At 39.6% G+C, this 25,787-nt stretch overlaps 2 protein-coding genes across 4 annotated transcripts in view; both read right to left on the minus strand.

Moving 5' to 3' along the window:
• Nucleotides 1–13,803, minus strand: part of LOC145490384 (fibrocystin-L-like) — a 53,518-nt gene extending 39,715 nt beyond the window's left edge. Inside the window, exons 1-6 of one of the 2 annotated variants that reach the window (XM_081469511.1) lie at nucleotides 13,686–13,803; nucleotides 13,069–13,144; nucleotides 6,973–6,996; nucleotides 1,747–1,821; nucleotides 652–787; nucleotides 134–236 (exon numbers count right to left, since the gene is read on the minus strand). In XM_081469511.1, coding sequence (XP_081325637.1) covers nucleotides 134–236; nucleotides 652–787; nucleotides 1,747–1,821; nucleotides 6,973–6,996; nucleotides 13,069–13,144; nucleotides 13,686–13,712 — 441 coding nt within the window. In that variant the 5' untranslated portion in view covers nucleotides 13,713–13,803. Of the gene's footprint in view, nucleotides 1–133; nucleotides 237–651; nucleotides 788–1,746; nucleotides 1,822–6,972; nucleotides 6,997–7,118; nucleotides 11,125–13,068; nucleotides 13,145–13,685 lie in introns of those variants that run through there. The other variant, XM_081469512.1, reaches the window with a different exon arrangement.
• Nucleotides 13,804–18,781: 4,978 nt separating this feature from the next.
• LOC145490385 (uncharacterized) lies at nucleotides 18,782–24,613 on the minus strand. 2 transcript variants are annotated; one of them, XR_014049691.1, is made up of 9 exons: nucleotides 24,285–24,613; nucleotides 23,896–24,050; nucleotides 23,096–23,164; nucleotides 21,828–21,988; nucleotides 21,219–21,359; nucleotides 20,463–20,540; nucleotides 19,642–19,746; nucleotides 18,969–19,300; nucleotides 18,782–18,794 (listed from the first exon to the last, which is right to left on the minus strand). XR_014049691.1 is itself a non-coding variant. In XM_081469513.1 (8 exons), the coding sequence occupies exons 1-8, from the start codon at nucleotides 24,547–24,549 to the stop codon at nucleotides 19,036–19,038; spliced, it is 1,239 nt and encodes a 412-aa protein (XP_081325639.1). In that variant the 5' UTR covers nucleotides 24,550–24,613; the 3' UTR covers nucleotides 18,804–19,035. The 2 variants fall into 2 exon arrangements, 1 of the variants encoding a protein (XP_081325639.1); XM_081469513.1 differs by lacking the exon at nucleotides 18,782–18,794 and having other exon boundaries at nucleotides 18,804–19,300.
• Between the last annotated feature and the right edge of the window lie 1,174 nt (nucleotides 24,614–25,787).

Below are 25,787 nucleotides of genomic sequence, written 5' to 3' on the forward strand. Positions count from 1 at the left end.
AGGGCCCCGCGTTTGGTTTAGAAGATATCCATAAGAAATTCGCTGATGTATTCCCTGTTGCTGAAATGTATTTTTTATTGATTTTCACCAGCGTAGATAAAGTAGAGAAAGTAAAACTACACAACTATCTCACCTTGAAGATGCACTTTCCGCGCCAGCCGCAATACTTGGTGACTCTGACTCCGTTTTTAAACATTACTAGTTCATAGTCCCCACCATCAGATGTCGGAGAGGGACTGGAGGGAGTAAAGAAGTTAAACAACGTAAGTAAATGGACGATTTCAGAGTTGCCGTTGCCTCTGTTTGAAAACGAGTCCTCGCACAAAACTTTCATATGAAAGATTTTGATTTGCATAAAACGCAGATGGAACACATTATTTATATACTTTTTTTATATATATATATATGAATGGCCTCATTTAGGTAAATGACATTTGCAGGCTGTAGACTACATTTAGGCGAAATAGCGGTCGGTTTAGCCTGAATATCACTCCAGTCAGACCGGTTAGCCAGAATAGCGCTAATTTTAGCTTGTTCACGGTTAGCTTTCGGTAATGGAAATGGGAATGAGATATTAGTTAAAAAGTCTACACTCTGCAAATGTCATATACCGGCCTCGTTTTGACACCGAGGCAATTGAAGGACACTAACTCAGTTTCACAGCCAATCCTCTTTTCTGAGACATCAGTGGGTGTGATATGACAGGGCACTTGATGTTTGTCGGACTTAAAAAACACAAGGTTCCCTGCTGTTGGATTGTGAAAGTTAAACTGGTCCGGAGCAAAACCTAAAGGAAGGAACGAAATGAGAATATCGTGTCACTATCCTCCTGTATCCACCCGGCTTTCATTGAACTGAAGTGCTCATGAATAGCAAAGGATAGTGATAAACGTAACGTCGAAGTAAATTAGCTGTAGTGTTCACTGAAACTGGGGAAGATAATTGTTATATTTTCTACACATGCGATCCTTGCGGATCAGTAAATTCAAATCTCCACTGGGTTAACTCTCCGGGGGGGAGGGGGGGCACTGCCATATATGGGCTATATAGGTATGTGCCTCTGTGAAGGGCATGGTTTTCAAGCAGTTTACTCTAGGACAGGGTATATAAATCAGAGCGTTTGGGTCTAGAATAGGGTATAATTTTTTACAAAACTGACTAGTTGGTTGAAGATTTTATGTAGACTAAGGAAACCAGGAATTGCCACTCAAAAATATAAAAAAATCAAATCGGCAAGTTTAAATTTACGCAAATCAGCCTCAACAGTGTCAATAGATGGGGGGATTTGGGGAGTTTACTCTAGTATAGGGTAGCAAAATTCAGCTGAACTAGCTCTGGTATAGGCTAAGGGTTCCAGTGTTCCAGCGGCACATCACCACCCAGAAATTCCCAAAGTACCTCCCCCGGGGTTAACTCTCATTGTACAAAAGTCGAGCGCAGCGAAGCGGGCGGCCAAAAATAGCTAGGGTTAAGAATCGACGCGACACGTTATTGTGAGAAAGTGTTTCGCCGCATCAGGTCTCAATTTTTAGTTTACAATGTTCTCGAGCAGACCACTTATGAACGTCCTCCCTGTGTCCGCCCTAAGTATGTCAAGGTTTTCAAATTCAGATTGAAACTGTGTAAATAGCGCGGATTCGAACATTAAGTTTGGAAGTCGTTCAAATAAATGGGACTATAACCACGGATGTGGAGTAGGGGGGCGGACTATAAGCGGAACAGAGAGGGGAAGTGATGTTAACGCACCTTCTCCGTGAATGAAAACCATGGTGCCCCCTGCCAGGCTCCCTTGGGTGGGTCCAATCTTGTAGACTTTGGGTTCTGTTGATGAAGATATGACGTCAACAATTCATTATACTGGCTTTACTATTCATGGCTGACCACTGACAATGGCCAGTTCCCTCTATGAGACGCGCTTGCAAGGAATCATGGTAGTCGTATTCACCAAAACAAATATCCACTCCAAGATGATGAATACAACTACCGTGATTCCCTGCAGGCGCAACTCATAGAGTGAATTGGCCGTTAATATAGGTAATCGCATGAATAAAAGTGCAATGGATGATTTACACTACGAGTGATGTTTGAAATTCTCTCAAAATTGCGCGAACCTTTAGGGCGAGTACAATTTGAAAGAATTTTCAAATAGCACGAGTAGTGTGAATACTTCACTTTTCGAGCTTTCATACAATTGCTCATTTATTGTCTGACTGAATAAAAATTACTGAAAAATTGGCCCACTCTCAGCCGATCACAATGAAGTAATTTTCTCAGACAGACATATAATAATAATGATAATGGTCATGATAATAACAGATAACAGCAATGATAACGATGATTAACAGGTGAAAGAGACAATAAAACCATAATTAACATTGAGCGATGACTGGCTGACAGTACGGGGGGTAAAAATGAAAGCGGGCGTTTATTGAGTAAAAGGGTTTATTGAAATAGGGGGATTATCCAAATAGGGGCATAATTGAAATAGGAAGGTATCAGAATAGAGGGGTTTATTGGCGTCTTAATTTCCGGGGATAGGGGGTGCTCATCGAAACATGAGCGCTCTTTCATAAAAAAAGCACATTTAAAAGGGGAGCAAGTTTATTTGAGTGATGGAGTTTATTAGAGAGAGGGCGCTGAATGGAATCAAAATAGAATCAGTAAATTTAAACGACTTTCTGTAAGTGACACGAGCATGCTTGGAAAAATAATTCCGAATTCTCCAGCCAGGCAGGATTCGAACCTAACATCTTCTGGTTATTAGTCCAGATGCTCTTCCACTGAACTACACGAGACTTGTGGGAGCTAAGACCATAAACTTGGTTCAACATCACGCGTACCGCTGCATATAACAACTACCGTATTGAAGATCGAGAAAATGACGAGTGATGATGAAATTATTTCGCGGCAGAATCATTGACGTTTATCGGAACGTGCTAATCAGTATTTTAATTAGTTAAGTGCAGCTAAAGCAGGTAATAAGTCCAAAAATGACCCCCTACTAACATGGAGTTAATTATTGAATCAAACGAAAAGTGAAGGGAAAATTAAATTCCATTCTATCCAACTCCCAAATGATCTCAACGAGGCCTTTATGCTATAAATGAAGGTAATTGCTGTTCTTTGGTGCATGCACTGTAAATAGTTTCAATAATCTCAAGAAAACTCAGCGTAGTGCAAGCTCTCTCCGGGTGCGAACTGGCCCCCGCTGTGGCTCGATTGCATGAGATGCTCGTTTTAAAAACGATGGTTCACATTCCTAAGGTCAAGTACAAACATTCACTATTGAAGCATCCACGTCAACCAAAACAACACTGTTGTAAAACTAGTGTAAAGTTTTTAACTAAGACCAAACCGACATGCCACAAACGTTAGATTACAATCATCAGACGTGTTTACTAACCAAACCATTTGTTAATATTTCTTAAGACTACGTGATAATTGTCTACTTAACCATTGTAAACAATAAGTCGTGAGGAGAGGTTTTTGTTCTTCAAAAACAAATTGTACGTTCCTTTTATAGTTGTCACCAAAGACACCTGTGCTTTCATCTTCGTTATCTGACTCTCAACTTTCGTAAACCATTTAAGCTTACGGTAGATGTACGCTAATTGCTGTTTGTTTTCCAGAGAACTGTAACTACTCAACGCAATCTGGGCAAAAATCATGCACTAAAAAAAAACGTCAATATGATATGTGAAAGAATCAGTTCGTCTGCAATAACAGCAGTAAACACACCAAGAATATTTTCCGACCTTAGGTCATGAAGGCCAAAATTGACGATAAAAGGGAATTTTAACAAACTTCGTGTTTTTGCTCTGTATTGCAGAAGAAATGTCTTTTTTGATACGAAACGCGAAACTGCAAAATAACATTTTGTTCAATTCACTCAACAAAATCTACATTGTTTTCAACAAGTTTTTAAACGTTTCTTCACTCACTAACACCATTAAAACGCAATCTCATTCTTCTTCGAAAATGCAAATGTTCTATTCATGCTGTGTATAACTTTCTATTTTAAATTTTGCTTACAAAATGTATTTCTGGAGGCTGGAGTAACGGAACATTACACAAAACACATTCGATCTTCGACGCCCGAGATATCTGTGTGAAACACAATCAGTCAGTTTCATTCATAAAAGAATTTTTGTCATTTACAGCCATATTTTCTCTGTTAGATTTCACGCGAACATCTTTTAAGCGATGGCCTATTGTTGGTTATAACGTTCATATCACGTAGCAGGAGTCAAGGGCAAGTCGTTCAGTTTGTGAAGGTTACCAGCCTGGATTTGGCTCCAAACGTTCAACGGAAGCATCATAATTGAGACTACAACGTTTTCATTCAATAATGGTGAATTTTATCACTCTTCCCATTTACAGCAAACATTGTCTAAATATATTTATAAATATTTAAACTCACAAAATATTTTCAAGTCAATTAAGGCACTATTTGCTGTAAATGGGCACAGTGATGAAAATACTGCGCCACGAGAAAACACAGGCTCATTGCTAGAACGTTGTAAGTAAATTTACGGTTGAAAAATAATCCAGCGTTCTTGAAATTCGTCAGAAACTATCTCTGATTCCTATGGATATTTTGAATACCGTTCGACTCTTTCCCTTAAAACCCTAACATGGTTTGAAATCGCTCCCCAACTGAGGAGAACACTACTGCAATAACAGTCTAGACATCCATCATTGATGCCTTGAACCCAACTGGGACACAATTTTGGTTTGACAGTGTTCACAGTATGCTTAGAAGTTTGAATTCTGTTTTAATTTTGATATATATATATAAAAGCAACAATATTGGAAGTTACTTTTCATGCCTTTTGCTAAGGAATTGTACTATTAATTCTCAACTCTACTTTCGCAAACGTTTCGAAGGATTTTCTGAAAGCTAAAGCTTAATACCTTATACTGCGCTATGAAATCAGCCCATATACCTAAAAGGCGTTTAGTTTTCGATTTTCAACTTCCAAAACAAGAAGTGTGGTTAAATTCACATTTAGAATAAATTATTTTGCACTGAACTGTCCAATAATTAGCGCTTCATCATCTCAAATGGTTCAAAGAGAGGCGTAGAACATTCACTTTTTAGCTCGAAGGAACTGATGAAAATAACTAAAAGAAAATACGCGCGCTGAGAGGTTAAAAGTTGTCGTAGTCGCGTTGTTTGTTATTTTGTTTGGCCTGTTTTCTTAAAAGATGGACAACATTTTCTTTGTGTTTCTGTTGAATTATAGTGACACTGGTGAACGTTTGCTAGAACTCGAAAGACACTCGCGTATCGGCTCGTGTTCCCACAACATTTCTCGTTCTCCCAAACTTCCAGTCGTGTTCCTATATCTCGATAGAAACCGTACGGAAAATGATCTCTATTCCTTCAGTAACTCAGCGCAGCTTACGTTAAGACCTTTGGGCTACGCTAACAGCTGGAGCCATTACAACTACTTCGATCTGTAGTAAAGTTCTTAAGGCTGGTTCCGCATGATCGATCTTTAAAGGCGATCACTTAGACTGGCTTCCATATGATATGATTGCTTCAAACTCTGCAATTGCCGGAAAAAAACAACGCTGAGCGATTGTTGCGATCATAAGGAAACCACGCTCCAGCGACGCAGCAATCGAAAACGATCGATGAGATAGGCTGGTTCAATCTTGACGATCGTAGCGGCCATACGGAAAAGTTAGTCGAGAGGGTCGGAAAAAGGTAATCGAGAGGGTCGCTCAAGTTTTCCTGTTGTGACTATAATATGGAGACTAGTCTTAACACACGATCCAGCGCAAGAAAAAAACAAGATTGAGAAAAGAATCATTAGCCAATTAAAGAAGACGTGTAAAAGGTTTAGTGGCAGAATGAATTTCGCCATGTGTAAAACAATCCAGCATTTCTTGTTAGAGGAAGGAGTGACGTTTTCATATGGTCTATGGAACTGAAATAATAAAATCTGTGATTGGAGCTCTTGTTTACACGGACTGCTTTCGAATGAACTTGATTTGCACAGCACGACCCAAACTATTGTAAACTGAGTTTTCATAATTTTTATCGCTCTCTTTTGTGGTCTCATCTAGCCCAGCATCATGCTGAAACTTATTTTGTTTGAAAATAGTGCAAACATTTAGCCATTCGTGGGAACGGTTCTTTGACAAAGAGTTTAATTTTTTATGAAAGAAACCACCATTCCGTTTTCGGAGAATGACATTTTCGATTTGGAGTATGGAAAGGATCTGTTATCTGGACTTCAGAGTACAATATCGTTGTTTTGACGAACTGTTTCATATCTGGACTTACAAGTTATTGTATATTCGGTATTGTATCTTCGGCATTAGAAGCTTATTTGATCGAATTAAGTCGTTAAAATACGAACAATGCGGGTGTAATGCGGCTTCACCGTCTAAAGCGCTGTTAATATGTATTCAAACAGCAAGCTAAGCTAGCGGAAAACCCGATCAAAATTCCAGCTCGTTTCGATTAAAGAACACACATGACTAAACTCGCAACGATGTGATGAAATCTTCACTTTTCTTCCACGTCTTACTGTGGTTTACAGAGAGTTTTGTTCAAGATCGATTAACTTAAACCCTCGCAAACCACAAGCTTTGAAAAACAAAAAAAGCGTCTTAGCAAACCTAATTGTGCTTCATGTGAGAACTGAACCCAAACGTTTTGAATAAGTTAATGTCAAGTGAATCAGTATTTTCTTCCGCTAATTTGCAGAAAGGTGGAAACCGCAAAACACGTAATGAAAATGATCTAAGCGCATTTAAGAAAGGCAAAAGACATGTTTACTTTGGAAAACGTGCTTACGCTAAGATGAAAATATACAGTGAAAATGCTTCAATGCTTTCAGATTCGACCAGATTCAGTAATAACCAGGGCCTCAGATGGAACGAGCTTTACTCTTGTTATACAGAAGAATCAATAACATTACTTATCAATGAGCGAAAGCAAACAGACGAAACACTCACCAACTGCAGTTGTAACCACGACAGCTAAAGAGAAGCAAATAATAGGAGAATCAAGGTTACTGTGAGCTCAAGTTATCAACCTTGTGTTGAAGAGCCGGTAAATATCTAAATATTTGCGAACTACAACTTTGTGGAGCACTTCTTACCACATGTAAAAGTCCATAAGGACAGCAGCATTCTCGTCGGCGTCATTGCCGACGGCCGACTTGTTGCTCGCGATCGATGCAATGTAGGTAAGTCTCAAGCTAAGTTGTCGGCTACTTAATGAAACATTCCTACGCTTCATTTCATTTATATACCTTATGTAAGACAGCATCAGTTCTGCTTGCTGATTTGCCGTTGTGTTTTATAAACACAGGAAGGCAACGTCATAGGCCAAACGGATAGGTTAATTACGTTCTTTTGTCAAGCAAATCAATAGAAGTTCTAAAGGCGTAGCGAGGTATACCTCTCTTCACAACTCGGCAAACACAACAAGAGATATTTAATTGCTAGTTAAGTAAGCTGTATGCAAGTGAGTCTTTTTTCAGAGAGTGAAGTAGATAACAACGCTAAAACCCGACCGTCTTGATTTGGTGGGCATTATTTCACCCTAGAGGTGACATCGGTTCACCTAAATTCAGTGAATATCTATCAGATGCATGACAGACAAATCTTAGTTAGATTTGATGAAATGCCTTAGCAAACATGTTCGAAAATTGAAAAATAAACTCTAACATAACATCGCTAATCATACGATAAGCATGCATGTATCTTTGTCAAATTTGTACTTGTGATATTTGCCTGGCCGTCTTTGCAACGTTGTAAAGTTACTGGCAAACCGCATGCATGCATGACCATGTGACTCTAAAATTGTTGCTCGCAGCAGCACTCGCAGGACAATACATAGTTCCACTTTAAATACTCACACCTTTCTTTTGTTTTATGATTTTCATTATTTCGGCTTATACCAGCGGTATCCACTTTCAAGGCCGTGTTTTCTTTTTGTCCTTTTGAGTAGATGAAGTCATTTCCCGCCCCGTTTCTTAAAATTCCAAAGTCATCTTCTACATATTGAAAATATTCCTCCAGTTCAGATTTTTGTGTGTATTTTTCTACTTTTATTTTTGCACTTCATGCAGTACAACGAAAATGTTACTTAAAATGTCCCCGAAGTAGCCCCATAGGAAGTGATGTAGTCCCTGCGATCTTCCTAGGGAACTGTGTTCGTAAGAAAAAGCCAGTTTTCTCAAATAAATTTGTTCGTACGTTTCATCTTTCAGTTCGCCTTTTCGTATTTGTAAATCGTGGTTAGACTATCATTTAACAAACCTTTATTTCGTTTAAGGTCTACCCTTGACGTTACAACGATATTACTATAACTTCTACAGTAAAAGAAAATTTTTCGCGTTGTGCGCTTTCACGCATAGATGAAATTCCTGCTCCGACCATGTCGCAACATTTGGAATGATGGCGCATGTTAACAGTCACGCGCTAATTGAGTTTTTAGCTTAAGGTCAAATTAGTGTTGAAACAACTTGCTCGTCTAACTAAGCGTTAGTTTTCCTCTTTGAACTTAAATTTGAGATTAGGATAAGGTTTATCATAGATTCTAGCCAGAAAAGTTATTTCGAATTAAATCGTGATGCGTTCTGCTCTATCGAGTGTTAAAGTCACGTATCTCGGATGAGCATTGTATTCTTGCCTTTTTTGCTTTTTTCACTTTTCACCTGTAGTTTTTGTCGTTCTTAGAACGTAACATTACTTTCGTCTCTTTTATGCCGTTTCTGATAAGCGGATTCACTCTTTTTAGCAGCCACAACTGAATAATTATGTTAATAAAAAGTGGAAATTTAAATTGAGTTTCATTTGGCATTGTACTGCAAGAAAGGCAATAAACAACTCCTTTAGAGTATGTGAGTTACGGCGCTTAGTTTGTTGTCTCGTTAAAACGATACCTAATTATTGCCCACGAAAACTTGGTGAGGTCGAAAAGTAGCTTTTATTGAGTAGTAAAAGGCAAATTTGGAAAAGTCATGATTGATTGGGTAACCTTACATAAAGCTGAGAAGTATTAAAAAACTGCCATGAACTAGGAACAGGAATATTTTACTGACTTCTGTACTTGAGTCTTTATCCAAACAAATAGATAACAGGGCTTGAATAGTAGGGGTTTATAGTAGATGTGTGTGTAAGCACTCGATTATAGCGACTGCAACAAAGCGAAAAATATCCTAGAGAATTCTAGCCTCGGATATGCCATCGAGAAGCCATAGAATTCTAGAATTTCCAAGGCGCACGTATCGTGTTTACCTGGGGTGTCCAAGAGTATCGAAGCATAGACACGTGAATCAAGTCAAACGCGGATTCTAGAGTCCTTGAGCATTCCTGTAAGGGGCACGCAATGCGTGGTTCAAGAATATACACGTGACGTTTTCGAGTTGAATTCGGAGGCAGGCCGGATTCTAACTGGATATTCCAAGTGGGCTGGACAGCAGAAAAGTCACAATTCAAGTTTTAGACATAAAACGACAATTTTAAATGTCACAAACATGCGTCTACCGGAAACACGTCTGTCTCCTTCAGTGCCAATATCACAGAAGACGCAAATTGAATATAGCTAATTTGCACTGAAGAAGGCTGAAGTAGTTTCTGCAGAAACACGTTTGTAATATAAAGTGTTTGTTTGTATTCATGTGAGCAGGCTCTTCGCGCCGAAAAGAAAAAACAAGAGAGGAAATAAGGCCAGCTCCGTGAGCGGGCAAGATGAACCAAATCCTGCGCTGTGATTGGCTGCTCGAACGGGCAGGATAGTGCTATGTTAACCGCTCGGGAGTACCCGCTGTGTCACGCAAGGAAATAGTGGTTTTTTTTTTCCAATATAATAAATAATCTTGTTCGGTCAAGATGGCTGGATATTGGCCTCGCTCTTTTTTCTTTGAGTGTTTATGGACCCGGTTCACTTCGGTATAAACTCGCAAAAAAGAACTTGGCCAATATCCAGCCATCTTACCGAACAAGCTTGGTCAATAACCCATATTTCTTTTCCCGCCAAGAGCCTGCTCACAGATTGGAGTCATGCATCGTTAATTGTAAATACCTCAGAATATTTCGGCGAACGCGGTGCGCACTGCCGGATCACATTCGGGACCGAATTTTTTGAGCAGCAAGCTTTTTTCAGAGTCTCGGAATATTGTCAGTACTAGAATGAACGCCAGAGGGACAGGCAAGTGCTTGTATTATTTGACTGAACCCATTGAGCGAGCTCTCGGAATAAGACTGCACATGATATGTTTAGTATTGACAAAAACGCCAAAGAAAGCGATTAATAAGAAAAAAAGAACAAATTGTAATGTCCCAATGTCTCTAACTTGTGTTTTCTTTGCGTAAAAATATTATATTTTGAGCTTAAGTTCAAATGATTGAGCTTCGCGGTCGGTCGACCGGTCAAATAGCTCTGAATCTCTCGCGCTAATATTAGACTGTTGGTGTTCTTCACGCAGCGCAAACGTGTACATCACAATGCAATCTATTTAAAATAGTCGCTTACTTTTTTCTAAAAAATATACCGTGCTCATATCATCAGAGTCCTTAAAGAGAGGTTAACTTTGCGTTGGAAAATATTTCTCCAGTCAGGAAGAAGAGAGGATAGCTACAGAAAACCTATCAGAGAGAAGTATCTGCTGTCCGTATTAACTAGTGTCCGTACGGGCTAATATAGAAGCTTAAAGCAAAGACGACGACGCCTCCGAGGATGGCAAATAGTTAAAAAAAAAACAACAACAACAAACAAACGAAACTTATATTATACCTTCGAATGTGGCAATTTATTTCCTAGATCAGTTCAGTACACCTATCGCTGCGAGTTTCGAAAACGTAATGGCTAAAATAAATTCAGGCTCGATCAAGTACCCCTATAATTCTACTTCGTCTGAAGTCTACGTTTGATAAAAAAGAGCAGACAAAGAAATATAGAAATTGACGCCAACTTTTTTATACGTCTGTCCTCTTACATCCGTTGAACTGTCCATTTTTCTAAAACGCGTTAGATCACGAGGCACTCTGCCGCGAAAACAAGAAACGTCTAAGTAGCTGGGATAAACTGCACCCACAGTGGTCTTGTTTGCAGTCAGAGGGGTTGCTATGCAGGATCAAGTAATATCTGCTTTCATCACTGAAGACCGTAACTTTTGAGCAAGGCGTCTGAGGAGAGAGGCCGCCCGCGAAAGTCTTGGAAAACATCACGTGGGTGTCGGGCACCACCGCTGGCCAGCACAGTATCGCGGAACCTACGGGACGTAACATTTTTATTAGACACTTGAAACAGATTGTTGGTTCAGTCAGTTCAGTCTAGAGAAGATTTCACAGCAATACGCATGCGCGTCGTTATAGCGTTCAGAATAAATCTTTCGGGTCAACACTAAATTTGTGGTTGATAATTATGCGGGGAGGGGAGGGGGGATAATTACTGTCTAATCTATTGAAATCAGGCGTTAAATCCAGTCATCAGTCGCTCCGCTTAGATAAATTGCTGTAAGTGATTTCTTTAGTACCTGTGCGTGGTGTTTTTTTGACCGATAATTTCGTAAAGAAAGCGAAAAAGGTATTTGGTGTATGGTGTCTCTGAACCGGCCACAAAGGAGGGCTCAGATAGGTAACAAGGTGCATTTTGTATAGTGTAATCGCCTGGGTGAGGGTAGTTCTGAAAAGAACTATTGCTGATGACCGACGTTTCGACTACCTGAGCAGAAGTCATCTTCAGAGTCAAGTGAATATTTTTTGTCAGTCGATAACGTTATAAGTCTGGTCCGTTGAAAGTGATTGGTCAGCAAAAAATGTGTATATCACATGTACAAAGCCACTGGTGAAGTTTTCTTTGCAGTGTTCTAAAGCGTCCCACTAACTTGTCATTGAAGAAAGGTGGTTGTTGTAAGGGCGTTTGAATGCATTGGTGTGCAGCCTCTGGAATAATTAATATGGCTGTTATTTGGAAGCTTGATTTACGAGAATATTATGATTACCTTCTTCCAACTTCACTCAGTGCACCTCTGTTGTCCAGGCCGACCTCTTCAAACGCACTGAAAGCATCAGCTGACATCACCTGAAAGCAAGTGCAAAACAACCAAACGCTATAACAGAAGTTCAGTTGAAAACTGCTTCATCCCTTGAACTCAAAAATAAATTCAAAAAACTCAAAAGCTAACTTACTTCAGCCCATTTGTAAGAGTAGTAGCCGGCAGCATATCCAGACGCAAAAATGTGAAGAAACGAACAAGGAGATCTGTCTTGATCAAGTGGTTTAAGCACTGTGTAGTCATCGGCGATTCTCTCAAGGACTGCGCGCCATGGCTCTGAACTATGGGTACAACGAAATGTTAAACTTCTCAGCTTGAGACACTGACGGATGCAACAGATACAGACTGAGAGGCGTGCCCGGTTTGGTCCAAGACGTAACTTACAACGAGAAATAACTGATAGATGTACAGCGAGGCACCTTAATACTTGTACTTCGTGAGTGGTTTAGACTGTGAGCGGTGCATTTAAAAAAAGACGTGGTCTCGACTGAACGCGAAAAGAACACGATCGACAAGCAGCGAGGGTTGCGGGGGCTACGCGATCGAACTTTTTTCTATCGGCAATCGGCTATGACGTAACCTGCGTCTCCTGCTGTTGCTTGGTTGTTGTAAGTACTCCCCTGTATCCCGGGGAAGGTAGCTTATCAACCCAACCTCTCCCCCAACCATTTTGAGTATTTTGTCACTGAGGTTTCCCTATTTTTACTTCTATTTGGAGGGAGGCACTATGACAGTAAAGTGACTTCATCAAGAACATAACACAATTACCCGCTCAGCGGTGCTTTAAGCCGATCCGCACATGGACTGCTTAATCTCCTCCACCCCCCTCCCCTCCCCCAAGCAAAGCAATCTGTCAGGTTTCCCTATTTCTACTCCTATTTGGAGGGAGGCACTGCCACAGTAAAGTGATTTTTCAAAGAACTTAACACAAAAATCCCGGTCAGCAGCGCTATAAACCGGTCTGCACATAAACTGCTTGATCTAGAGTCCAACCCGTGCCTCCCCACCCTCATGTCATGAGTTGCTACTTTGCGCTCCATACCTGGTGTGAAGTTCCATATCCAGAGCACTGAAGTACAACTGACGTAACATCTGTGAACCGGCCATAAATCGACGAGCTACCATAAAAAAAAACAATGTTAAATTCTGAAAGGTCCCTGAAGAGTCTCTTGGCCGAGACGATACGCCGCGTCAGACTTGCCACGAACTTTTTTTCACAAGTATTTGTCAATTCCTTTTATTGTATAAAACAAAACATAAACCTTTAAACGATTTTCCATCTAATGGTCGTATTTGTCTTTCTTTTTTTAAAAAAGGCGAATAAATAATCCAAATATAGATGCTCTTCCAAACGCACATATTTTCTACTGAATACTAGTTTCTTTTCATTTCAGATGATTTCTTTTTCACCTTAACTAAAAGGACAGCAAACAAGGACAATCATTTCGTCTGTTTCTGACATTTCGCTTTAATCTAGATGTATCATATATGTCTGACACGAATTACACGTCTGTTTTATGCTTCTCCAGATGCGTCTCTAAGCAGAAATGGAATGCATGTTGTTCTACACGTCTTTCCAGGAGAAAATAACGGGGAAGTACTGATATTATACTTGTTTACAATAAAACTGTTACCAGGAAATCAATGAGGTTCACTTACCTTTGACAACTTGTTGGAAAAGTTCATCCGGGAGAGTGTCGTTGGTGCGGTAATGGCCACTGACCAAATTCATTGTGGTCTTGTCATAGAGCCAGTTTTCCATAAACTGTGAGGGAAGTTCTACCTGTAATGTATTCAGGGAAACTGTAAACATTCTTCTAGTTTTAATTATATACCAGAGATCAATCCCAACAAGGAAAAACTAAAAATTAGTCATGGTAGCTCGCTTTCTCCAAAACACACAAAACTTGGTCAGTTCACGTTGTTGTTGTTTTGCAGAGGAGAGCTACGATGCGCAAAAATATAAACAAACGTGCATCGCTTTGCTCATTAACCTTTTGTTTGGTGAGGTGAAGACTAACGACATAACGATACTGCAGACACAACAGCATAATGACGTAACAAGATAACCGCTTAATATGGACACCGACACGAAGACATACGGAAAAGATCCGTTTTTGTTCCTTAAGTCGTTATGTTGATGCTGCTATATTGCTATTATTTGATTATGTCAGGATGTCCACACTGCAAACATACACCAACAGCTGCTTCGTGTGCACCAACTTGCGCACGGTCCCAGCATATGTTTCCTTTGCGTACACATGCCCCACTTCGCGTCCCTGCAATATGTTCACCTACTGTGTTCCGACTTTAAAGAACAGTCGGTCCAAATTACTCGAAATGTCTGAGTTATGCACCTAGGGGAAATTTCGTGTGAAAAGTTTAACAAACAAATCACAGGACTTACTGCATCCCATTCTATGTTGTGGATTCCAGCGGCATCTGAATAAGGGACAGTTGTTAACATGTGTTGAAGGCCATGGCCAAACTAAAGAAACAATAACAAAATAAGGCAACAGTTCACAATTCACTTTCCTACTTTCAGCGGTTTTTTGCTGCTGTTGTTGTTGTTGTTGTTGTTTGTACTTGAAGTATTAGAAACCAGACGAAAGAGTAAACTTATTCCTTCGCCTTGGCCAGGGAATGTTAGTAGGGAGTTTAAGTAAGCACGACGGCGTCGCCGAGGACAACGTCGATCAAAAATTGACTTTAAATTTTACCTACGAGTTTCGCGGTTCTCTGAAGCCGTTTGCCTGGTTTATCACTGTCAAAACCGTGATAGTCATGGCCATAGCCATAGCCATAGTAATTTTTCTTGGACAATTCTGTCCAAGGGGGAAAGATGCAATGAGGTTAATCCTATGTAAAGCACCAACCCGTGAGACAAGGCCAGACCACAACACCGGGAACTACGTGCCCCACTCTTTGCGATAAGTGTGTGGGTTCTTTGACGTCCCTACTAACCATGTAACACCGAAGATGCAGGAGACGGGACCTACAGTTTATAGTCCTTATCCGAGAACACTTGAGTGTCTAACCATTTGCAGATGTAATTAAAAAGGCAGCACATTCTTCTCAGTTATTTTAAGACCCTGAGTGTTGCTCCGGTCTGGGGCTCGAACCCTCGACCTCCCGCACAGCAGTCTGGCGCTGTATCAACGGCGGCGGTGATCACGTGCACGAAACTAAATCTGGGACACCGCGATAAATTTGAAATAGCTTCCAATTTCTTAAATAAGAACTTGCTCACCTCATGGAAGAGTGTCTCCACATCTCTGAATGTCATAAGAGAAGGCGTACCGTCTGCTCCAGAAGGAGACTGGTTACAAACCAGGTAAGCTACAGGCTTTCTGTTGAGCACTTCACTTTTGCCTGTGTGCAGAAAAACACAAATAGTTACCTTCCCTAAAGCCTTGAGACTTACTCTGCAACACTCAATTAAATCTTTTCCTTTGAAAATGCAAGGCCGTGGTCTAAGAAAGGTTATGAAGAGCCCAAAGGTTCCTAACCATGAAATCCTGGGTGTCCAGCACTTAAGCTTATGTTTAAAAAGTAAGTTTTTCCATTCACTCAAAGGTAAAAGTTAATCGCTTGTGGCGTCTAGGCGCCCTGAAATGGTTGACTAACTCTTTGCCGAGGTGTTCACAATGACAAAAATATCAATACAATACACCATTTTCCTAACCCAGCTAAATAAATCTGTGTTATATTATCACTGTAGGTCATGAAATGCTCAAACTAGTGAAAAGAAGTACCAAGACACTGGTCCATCCAGGCTCCCCCGCGCTTTTCTGCTGGTCGGGAATATGGATCCAAGTAAAACGAGGCTATGTGATCCCCTGCCGGAAGAAATACACGGGGAAAAAAAATGAAAAGTGTAAACACTTCATGTAGAGACTGAATAATCAACAAGATGGCTTGAGAAACGTTGGTCTAGCCTGCAAGCAGGCTCGCGTTGGAGCACAAGCGCGCGCGGAGCGCGAAATCGAGCGGCGAAGCCGCGAGACGAAAGGTGATTTTACTTTCTTGGCGCCTCTTCATCAGACTCCTTCCCGCCAGATCGCTTTGCTCTTCGCCGCTTGCGTGCGTGACTCAAAGGTGAGCCTGCTCGCAGGCTAACGTTGGTCATGATGAATTATTAATATGAAGTGAAGTACAACATAAATTTACAGAGTAAGTTAGCCTCCAATGAACGCGACGTGTCACCACTTTATAAGACCAGAGCTCCAGTGGTACAAAATTGAAGATCTCACTGAAAATACTCTGCATAGAGCCAAGTTGCCCATCAGGCCGGAGCTCGTTCCGGTTTCTTTAGCATGAAGCGACTAGGAGTATTTCTGCTGCCCCCTGGATGGGATGCTAGTCCATCGCAGGGTTACCCCCCAGCATTAAATTTGCCGGTACACCTGGGTTAAGAGAGGCACTGTGCGAGTAAAGTGAGAGTAAAGAGTTTTGCCCAAGAACACAACACAATGGGCTCGAACCCAAACCGCCCAATCTGGAGTTGAGCGCACCGACCATAAGGCCACTGCACTAAAAATACAAATTAGAAATCATTTTGTAGTTTTTCTTCATGTACCATTTTCATCCATGATGTTAAAAAATCTTACATCTGGGTGCCACACGTCTGCTTCGCCATCTGCTGGCTAAAATTATAGAAAGTTAGCGCCCGCAAAACCACAGAGTCTTGGGATATGACGGTATTGCTACTAAAGCCTATGCAGTTTTCAACTGCTATTCATCATAAACAGGTAATCCAGACCGCGAGCCGGGAAGCGACACAGGGAAACTTGTAACCGAGACTGAGCGCGGAAAACTATGTAACCGGCACTGAGCGCGGGAAAACATCTAACGAAAAAAATGCGCGAAAACGTGTAACCAGGACTGAGAGCGCGAAAAACATGAAGCGGCGGGACTACTCGCGGGAAAACGTAATTAACTGCCGTCAAGCGCGGGAAAAGTTGCATAGCAAAATCACGATTGTTTTTTTCGTGCACCTGCTTGAGTGCTTGGCTTCACACTAGAGGCTAAGTCAGTTTCAAGTAAGCACTTCACTCAAGCGCACTTGAAAATCTCAAGTGGCACTTTAGAAAGCTTGGCTTCACACCTGATGACAAAGTATATCACTTAAAGGATTTGTACAGTAAAATCAGTCATACCATAGTTAACTATGGTCATACATATCATTAATGCGATTGTTCGACAGCAAAATCGAAATGCATATAGTTGCTGTTGCTAAAGAGCAACAGAGCAATAGCAGCAGCACAAAGGAACAAACGACATCTTCTGTATTTCTGTAGAATGGCTCAACAACGCGGTTTTCAGCAAATTAATTGCTGTACATAGAGCTTTAGCTTACCGAGAAAATGCATTTCCGTGACTCGTCCAATGTTCAACAGAGTTGTTCGGGTGCAAAGAAATGACCTGGTTGAAACTTGAAATGACAGCTTTGTAATTTGCAGAAGAGCATTTGGTGTCGGATGATATGAGAAGCGATGGTTTAGGTTGTCTATAAAAATGAAATCTAAGGAAGTCGTCTATCGGTCCGTTCATCAGAATTGTAGCAATGCTGCACATCGCTTTCAGTCGGCTTCCATTTCCTATTGGTCGTGTGTTCTCAAGTGTGGTGTAGACCATACTTGGCGGCGCACTTCGGCTTCTTTGATCTACGAACGTTTCCATGGTTACTAAGTAAAGTTCGAGTAAGTACATTTTATCCCGTCACACTCAAAGTAGGTTCCAAGTGCACTTAGATTATACTTACAAGCTCTAGTGTAAAGCCATAATATATCTACGACATCAACATTAACAATCACAACAACAACTTTTAAGTTAAAAGAGGTTTTCAAACAAACCTTAATGGTTATACCAAACAATTCAGATGACAGTTTAAAAAGTCCATCAAGAACTCTACAAAGTATAAAGAAAGCAGCAATCACTTAATAGTATTTTGTAAACAAGTTTCTTCTTCTCTTATCAGTAGGTTTGTCTACTTTTGCAATAACTACCTGCCCTTCTTTACAGTCAGAGAGCCCAGTCACTTTCTAGAACAATCAGTGCAAATAGCTACATGTGCTACAGTACTAGTACACTGCCTGTTAGTTCGTTAGTTAGTTATCTCTGCAAGTCTGACTCTCCAGACAACCTTGTCTTCTGCCATGCCCGTGGCTTCAGCCCAGCTAATGTCTATACTCCTTTTCCACTACTACAGTATTAACAGAGTGTATGGCTGTAAATAGTGCTCATCAAATTTATTACATCAGACCAATTCTGCCAAAAGCTAAAGTTTATTGATCGGTTGTACTGTGAATTCAAGGCAAATAAAATAATCGATCAATCAATAGAAGTTTAATAAATAAATTCAATTCTAACCTTGGTAATGGAAAATATGGCCTCAATTGCTCATCTGTGAAACTGAAGTGAGATTTTTAAAAACAGAGTTGAGAAAACGGTTTGAGTTTCTACAATCACAAGTCATAATAGAGCAACAGCAATAGACTTTCAGAAAAGTCCTTCATCCTATTTATCCATGACTTCGTCACTTGCTCAGCCCCTTTGAAGCCTAAAACAACGCAGCTTGCTTTGCTTGCTTAGCTATTCTACCCTGAAACTCATGAGGTCGACTTGTGGCAAGTCTACCACAGCAACAATGACAAAACATTTTACGCCTTTTTCTAACCTGAACAAATGTTCCCTTTGCTTTTGGGACCAAAAAGGTATGTCCCAGTGTTTTAGGTCTCCAATGAAACCATTTTCCTGCGCAAATGCCTTCATTGAAATAATACAAGAGAACAATGTTACAAGTGGTCTTCAAGAAACTCAGAAGTCAGGATAACCAGAGAATACATATTACATGTACATGAATGTACTGTGATTATACACAGTTGTAGTGAAGGGAAAATGAACCGAAATCCTCCCAGGAATTCAATATTAATAAATCACCCCATCTGGTTCCCTTCTAGTCAGGTGCTGTCTTGCCTCGGACTTCATGTTCCATCACCTTGTTCAGTCACTCGGACATCTGCCAATCCTCCCTCCCTTGTTGTTGTTGTTGTAAAACTGGAATTAATAGAATAACACTGCAGTACCATTCTGTGATAAAATGACAGTTTACTTTTACCTGCAGTGTGACCAGTTCTGTTTGTGCTGCTGTTTTGCTTTTATCCCCTAAGTTACTGATCATTTCCCAAACTTCTGAGGGACTATCAGCCATTTTAGAATCCAGGGACAAAAATGCGTAGTTCTCAAATCCTAGAAGGGTGGCTTTCTCCTGCCTGTTGAAAACAACAACAACAACAACAACAACAACAACAACAACAACAAAACTGAGAGTTAAGCTATTGCTATACAGGTTTGTAGGAACAAATTAATTTTTTACAGTGAAAAGGTACAAGGGCTAATGGCGTGTGCTGATGGGCTTGATGCCCATCCCTGTAGGAAGGTTTCTTTTAATAATAATATTTTTAATTTTATATTTTTATGCAATACAGCTTTAATATTTCTGACTGGTAAGTCTTATTTTCATCTTAATCCCTCCCTCCCAGTGTCCCCATAAAAAGTGAAGGCGCGAAGGGGCAAGCTAGCCTGTTGCGCATGATTGTATGTATCAAAGTACCTTAATTGCCTTATTTCCTCGATAATCCCTGAGTTATCTGTGTCTCCCTGTGAAGCTCTGGTGATGAATGCCATGTACATTTTCTCACGCAGACTTCTGTTCTGACTGTTGAGCAAAACAAAAAGCCAATTGTGTCAACTCCAGTGTACATGATTGGTTAGAGCAGTACAACTTAAAGGGTATAAATTAGGGTAATTTCATAACAGTGCTTACCGTCAGAGTGACTCAGACTTATCACATCCTCAGCTAACAAATTACTAACTTTATGTAGCTTTAAGTTCGTCTTCTGTGTGTAACATAAATTTTCAATTAACACTTTTAATCTGTAATAATTTATTGAAGGTTTCATTTCTTTATGAACATCTTATCAGGGCTTCTATTGATAGTAGGTGCTTTTGCTTCTGAAAGAGCCACCCTGATGTAAATTAAATAACTTAGGTGTCTGTCTGTCTCTCTGTCTGTCAGGGGTAATTTCTTTGTTACACAATCAAGAAACTCTTAATAATAACTATGTCCTTGAGGTTCTTCACAATCTGTACATTATCTTGTATAGCAAGACTTAATTTATTTCATAATTCTACTGTGTATTTGTTAACGATTTTTAAACTGAAAATTTCATGCGACATTGCCTGCCAGTTTATGCATGAACGGCCATTCCAATCATATTATTTGATAAGAGATTCCCTCCAGTTTTCACAAAGAATACTTTAACTAAAAATTGGAAGAAATAAACTCCAAGTAAGGGATAGATGTTCATGATAACAGCTCTTGAGGCTACATAAAAGTCTGCCTGAAGGAATTGATACAAGGGGACACCTTACCTGTATTTCATAAACGGCTCATAACATGGCAAATCTAAACTGAGTTTCCAAGGTCCTATCTTAGGATCAAAGTCTTTACTGATGAACAAAAATGTAATTATAATCATTATCAATTCCATAGAAATATGTCTAGATTTGATCATCAACTGATTAGTATGGTCCATTGATGTGATGTGCAATTACATTCTTCATGTAAGAACTATATGTAAACTGCTATTATAACATCAAGTGCTTATCAGTAAATAATTACATTGTATGGTAAAATTAATAACAAAATTATCAATAACCTGAGAAATCAACTGAAAATTCCACACTTGAAAGTAAAAGGGTTAAAAGCTCACAACAGTAAGATGCCTAAATTGTCAATGTAACTATTGCAAAGACAATATAAAATATAATTATTTGAACTGTTTATTTGTATTCATTTCAGTCTCCTGGACAAATGTAGTAAATTCACAAAGCCTAAATGTACATGTACATCTTTAAAAGATCAAGTTGGATTGTCAGTGATGATAATTAAAAGATAGTCAAGAACACTTGATTATGTTCGAGGCCTTCTACATTTCATGGCAAGATAAGCTTAGGATTGATGATAATGAAGGCTATGTTCAATATTAACAGTAAGTGGGACATTTTTGCCCAATCTCCTCTGACTGACATTTTTTTTTGTATATTCTGACATGCCTTAAATGGACTTCCCAATACAAATCATGTATACAGGTAATGATATTATTTTACAACAAAAAGTAATTAAACCTGGATCCTTTCTGGCCAGCATGAGCATCGGCAGCTGCTGCCTCCGCAGTCAAAAGAAGAAGAGACTCAGGTAATCCCAGGACATCCTCTGGGTCAGTTAACACCAATGAGAATGCCTTTGTTGCATCCAAGACATTATTACTGTTGGAAAAATGACAACAAGCCTTTATATTAAAATACTGCATCTCCAAGAACATTTCTGTCAGTGGGACCTATAGATCAGACTGGCAGGAAGTTTAAAATGGGGGAGAATTCTCAGTGATATTCTCTGTAAACAGCAATAAAACATGAAAATTTCATTTTCGGGTCATCATGTGTCTTCTATGTCAAATTCCCTTTGTTAAAATCTGTTTAGATCTAGATACGCAATGTTATGTAGGTGCTGTAATCAAGCAGTTTTAGTTAGAGACCAACCAGTGGAGATTTTCAGGATGAAAACCAGCCTTGAATTAGTGAAAATTCCACTCTAAGAACAAAGCCAACCAAATCATAAGGCCCAACTGGCTAGGAGGAGCAAGTGCCTCTGTCAACAAGAATCCTCCCATCAGAGACAAATGATTTATTTAACACATTGTTCCCTCAATATAATATTTATGTCTGCAAAATTACCTGAATTTGTTTCCCAGTTCAGCGAGTCTCAATTGAATAGCATTGAATCTTTCTTTATCTTTTCCCTCCAGTGCTACCCCTCCATTTCTGGCTGATCTTAAAAATGTAGACACCACCCTTTGCTGTCCTTCATCGAGGCTTCTATCATTCTTGTCAATGTTCTTTCAAGAAAAACAGTGACACAAACCTTTCCATGACATGAAAAATTGATTTGGTAAGATCAACTAAACATCTCTCAATCAAGATAAGTTTCCTCACAACTTTTACAAATAGAGTCTGGAGTGAGTGGTTTTCAATATTAAGTTGTGTGCAACACCCCACTCTTTATTAAAGTTATCAGGGGTTCACAGAATTTCATTGTACATGTGCTAAGTGCTGTCTTCCTAATGGGATAACTTCTGGTAATTTGATCATCATCATTGCCCAGTAAGTTGTCGTATTCCCATTGCAAATTACATGTAAGAGGATTTAGGAGCTGACTGTTTTTTTTTTATTTCATTGCAATAAGATTAGACAACTTTATAAACACAAACAAAGAAATTGTACTTCAAGATTTTCTTTGTCTCACAAAAAATAGACACTCTGAGATGGCTTTGTGAAAAAAAAATTGCTCTTTTGATTTGCACATAGCTGGTGAAAAAATGAGACTGTGATCCCTTGAAATTCAACTACACGTTTGTGAGACTCGTGGTTTTTCAAGGAACATTTGCCAATATGTGTATGTGCGTGTACATTATTGTAATTAGTGGATACTGAGCTCTCTAAGTCTCACGCATTGAGCGTGAGATTCACGCCATCAAATTCAATCTTACGCTCTCACGCTGAAACTATTATTTCTCATGCATTTAAGATTCTTTGCTGCTTTAGTGAAGTTCCTTCATAATAAACTATCTTTTACGATATAATTCATCCTTATTCTGTCAGTGATCAGACTGACAACATGTAGAACAAGCGTTATAACATGTTAATTTGACTTAGAGATACATGTAAGTCAGAATGTTAAGAAAGAGTTGATATTGGTCCAATAAAAAAAAATTCTGCGATCTAAACAGTTGCTTTTAAAGCATCACATTTCTGCTCAAAATGAAGGAAAACACATCTTAGCTACTTCCATTTTTCAAAATTTCCTGGGGGAGCATGCCCCCAAACCGCCCTAGTGGGGTGCCGCCTGCAGCGTCACAAACAACAGCTACACGATCAAAGATCTCACTCTTTAACATCAAGTCAACTTGAGAGCTCTGTAGATATTGTACAACATTCTTTCTTACCCCAAGAGCAGCATACAAAGGGACACTCTGTGATGCTTTCATAGACACTTGAACTACTAAGGGTTGAACCTGATGATAGAAAGAAGAATATCATTACAACAGGCCTTAAGTGAATATAAGAAAACAGTTTTCAGAAAGATATACTGTAACTGGAAGATAAATGAAAACACTAAAACATTAAGTTATCACCAAAGTGCGATACATGGATTATTCAATAGTGAGCCTAACAGAGGACATTTCCAGCTTTTTCACTGTACAGTATAATATTGCAGCTTACATATACATGTACTGTACTTATCAAAACAAAACACAGAGGCCTGCTTTTCACATGTATTACTGCAAGAATAGTCGTGATTCATTAAAAAAGCATGGCCAAGTCTTGAAATTCAGTAGCCTGGGAGCAGGTTCACCTTTTAGTCACACATACAAGCGGCAAAGAGTGAGTCTGTAAGGGAGGTGTCTGAAGAAGAGGCACAAAGAAAATCTTACATGCTGCTCGCAGGCTAGAAATTAAGAGGACTGGCCTGAGTTGTTCGAAAGGGTGGATAACACTACCCACTGGATAAATCACTATCCAGTGGTTAGTGTGGTTTGTTTTGTTAATGCTTATTCACTGAAAATCGATTTACCCGGTGGATAGCATTATCCAGCCTTTGAACAACCAGGGCCTGGTTTACATGTACAGCTGTACCATTATCACCAGTCCAGCAGTAGAGTATGAAATTATTACTGAGTTATCAATTTGTCATACAAAAAAAGGAAATGTTTTACAGTACAGAAACATTCAAACCTCAAGTTACCTTTTCGTAAGCAATTCTCAATTCCTGACTGTTACGAACTCCATTTAAATGAGATGTCACTCCCCAGGCATAACTGAGAGGACTTCCTATCTTTTCTAGTGGTTCAATTATTGTTGACCAAGGTCGGTCAATTACTAGTTCCTTAACATTACAATCTGAAAAAGAGAAAACACAGGTTAAAAGACAACATAACGATCATACGCTACATGTACATGAATAATTATTATCTTTTAAGTGTCTGTTTCAGTTTTTGATGCTTTGATACGTTTATCTGTTGTTATGACGAACTTTCGTTCTACCTGTGTAAGAATGACTGCTGATCGTGTATGAAGGAAAATGCGAAAGAAACTGTATAATAAGATTATAAGACAGTCTCAATCGGCACTAACCCGCTACTTTTGCTTCGAACTCTGTAAAGTCATTCTCGAAGTCTTGAGTCAACTTTTCGATAGCGGGAACCACATGCGCGGTTCGAAATTCACTAAAGCGTGGTAAAGTCTCTTGTTTAAAAAACGGATTGTAGTCCCTTGCAGTGCAAATAGGACGCTTAAGAATCCTTATCTGCGAAAGAATTGTCGAAAGATGGAGGCATCGAAGGGGATTCGTCCATAGATTTGTTAACTTTGGTAAAGAGCCCGTCAGCACGGCCGCCATTTATAATTCCGCTGCCCTGTAAGAGCGGAGGCGCAGGCGAATGCAAACAGGGGTAAAATGCTGTTTTTCTTACTCAGTTTTCTTGGTCGACATGCAAAAATTGCACGGAAGACAATGATTTTGTGGGGAAAATACACCGTCCAATAAAACAAAATTTCTATTTAAATTCCATTTCTCTAATAAAGATGATTACATGCATCTGGAAAACAACTTGAAGATCAGCGATGCGCCAGAAAGGCAAACAATACCATTGAATTTTTATCCATCTTTCGGCACAGGACAAGTCCTCAAATTTGTTCACAGATATTTTAACTTTACAGATTACTATTAGATGCAAAAATTTACGTTGTCTGCTTTACTGCTCAGACCTGAACTCAGGTATGGTCATTATTTTTTAGCCTGAAAATGTTGTTAAATTGCGTTAAATGTATTTCCGTCACTGTTAGTTTAGTTGGGTATGGTGTTCGAGAATTCACGTCATACTCTCTCACGATACTGAAAATTATTTTGGACAAACATTATATCGACGCGAAACTATACCTAGAGAAAATTGAGATGGCGAATGAAACAAAACAGTTTTCCGCCTAAAACCAACAGACTTATAACTGAAGCCCCTGTTCCACACTACGCCGAAGGAATTTGAAAACGCTGCTTTACAAGGTTTACGGTTTGAATAGGCTTACTGTCCATACTAATCCGTCACGAAAACGAAGCTTTCCGAAAACGCTCTTCAAATCGGAGGAATTTGAAAACGCTGGCTTTAGGTTTTTGTGTGGAGGAAAAACATTTTGAAAACGGAACTTTTCGAAAACGATTTCCTCGAACACAAACTCAAAATGACCGGTGATTGATGCGTTTTAATTTCAGACTCCTCCGGCGTAGAGTGGACGGAAAACATTTGATGTGTTTTCAGAGTGAAAGCTCCGTTTTCAAAGTTCCTCCGGCGTAATGTTGATGGGTAGATGGGGCCTCAGATAAACTGTCTACAGAAGTAAGCAAGGATGTTCTAACACAACAACAGAGAAATGGAAGATCAACAAATTCAGTGGCCTCTCCTGATTTGCGATTTCTTCGGTCATTATCAACTGCAACGTTATTTTCATCGTTGAACCAATTTTTATGCTAAGGCGAAAAACCTATTGGTTACCAAAGGAATAAGGGCCTCTTCATATGAGGCTGGCTCGGTTACCGGGACGAATTTTGTTGTCTGTTCATATGGGAAATTTCAGTCCGGTTGG

Source organism: Orbicella franksi, chromosome 6 (genome assembly GCF_964199315.1).
Source record: "Orbicella franksi chromosome 6, jaOrbFran1.1, whole genome shotgun sequence".
In the NCBI taxonomy this organism is placed as follows: domain Eukaryota; kingdom Metazoa; phylum Cnidaria; class Anthozoa; order Scleractinia; family Merulinidae; genus Orbicella; species Orbicella franksi.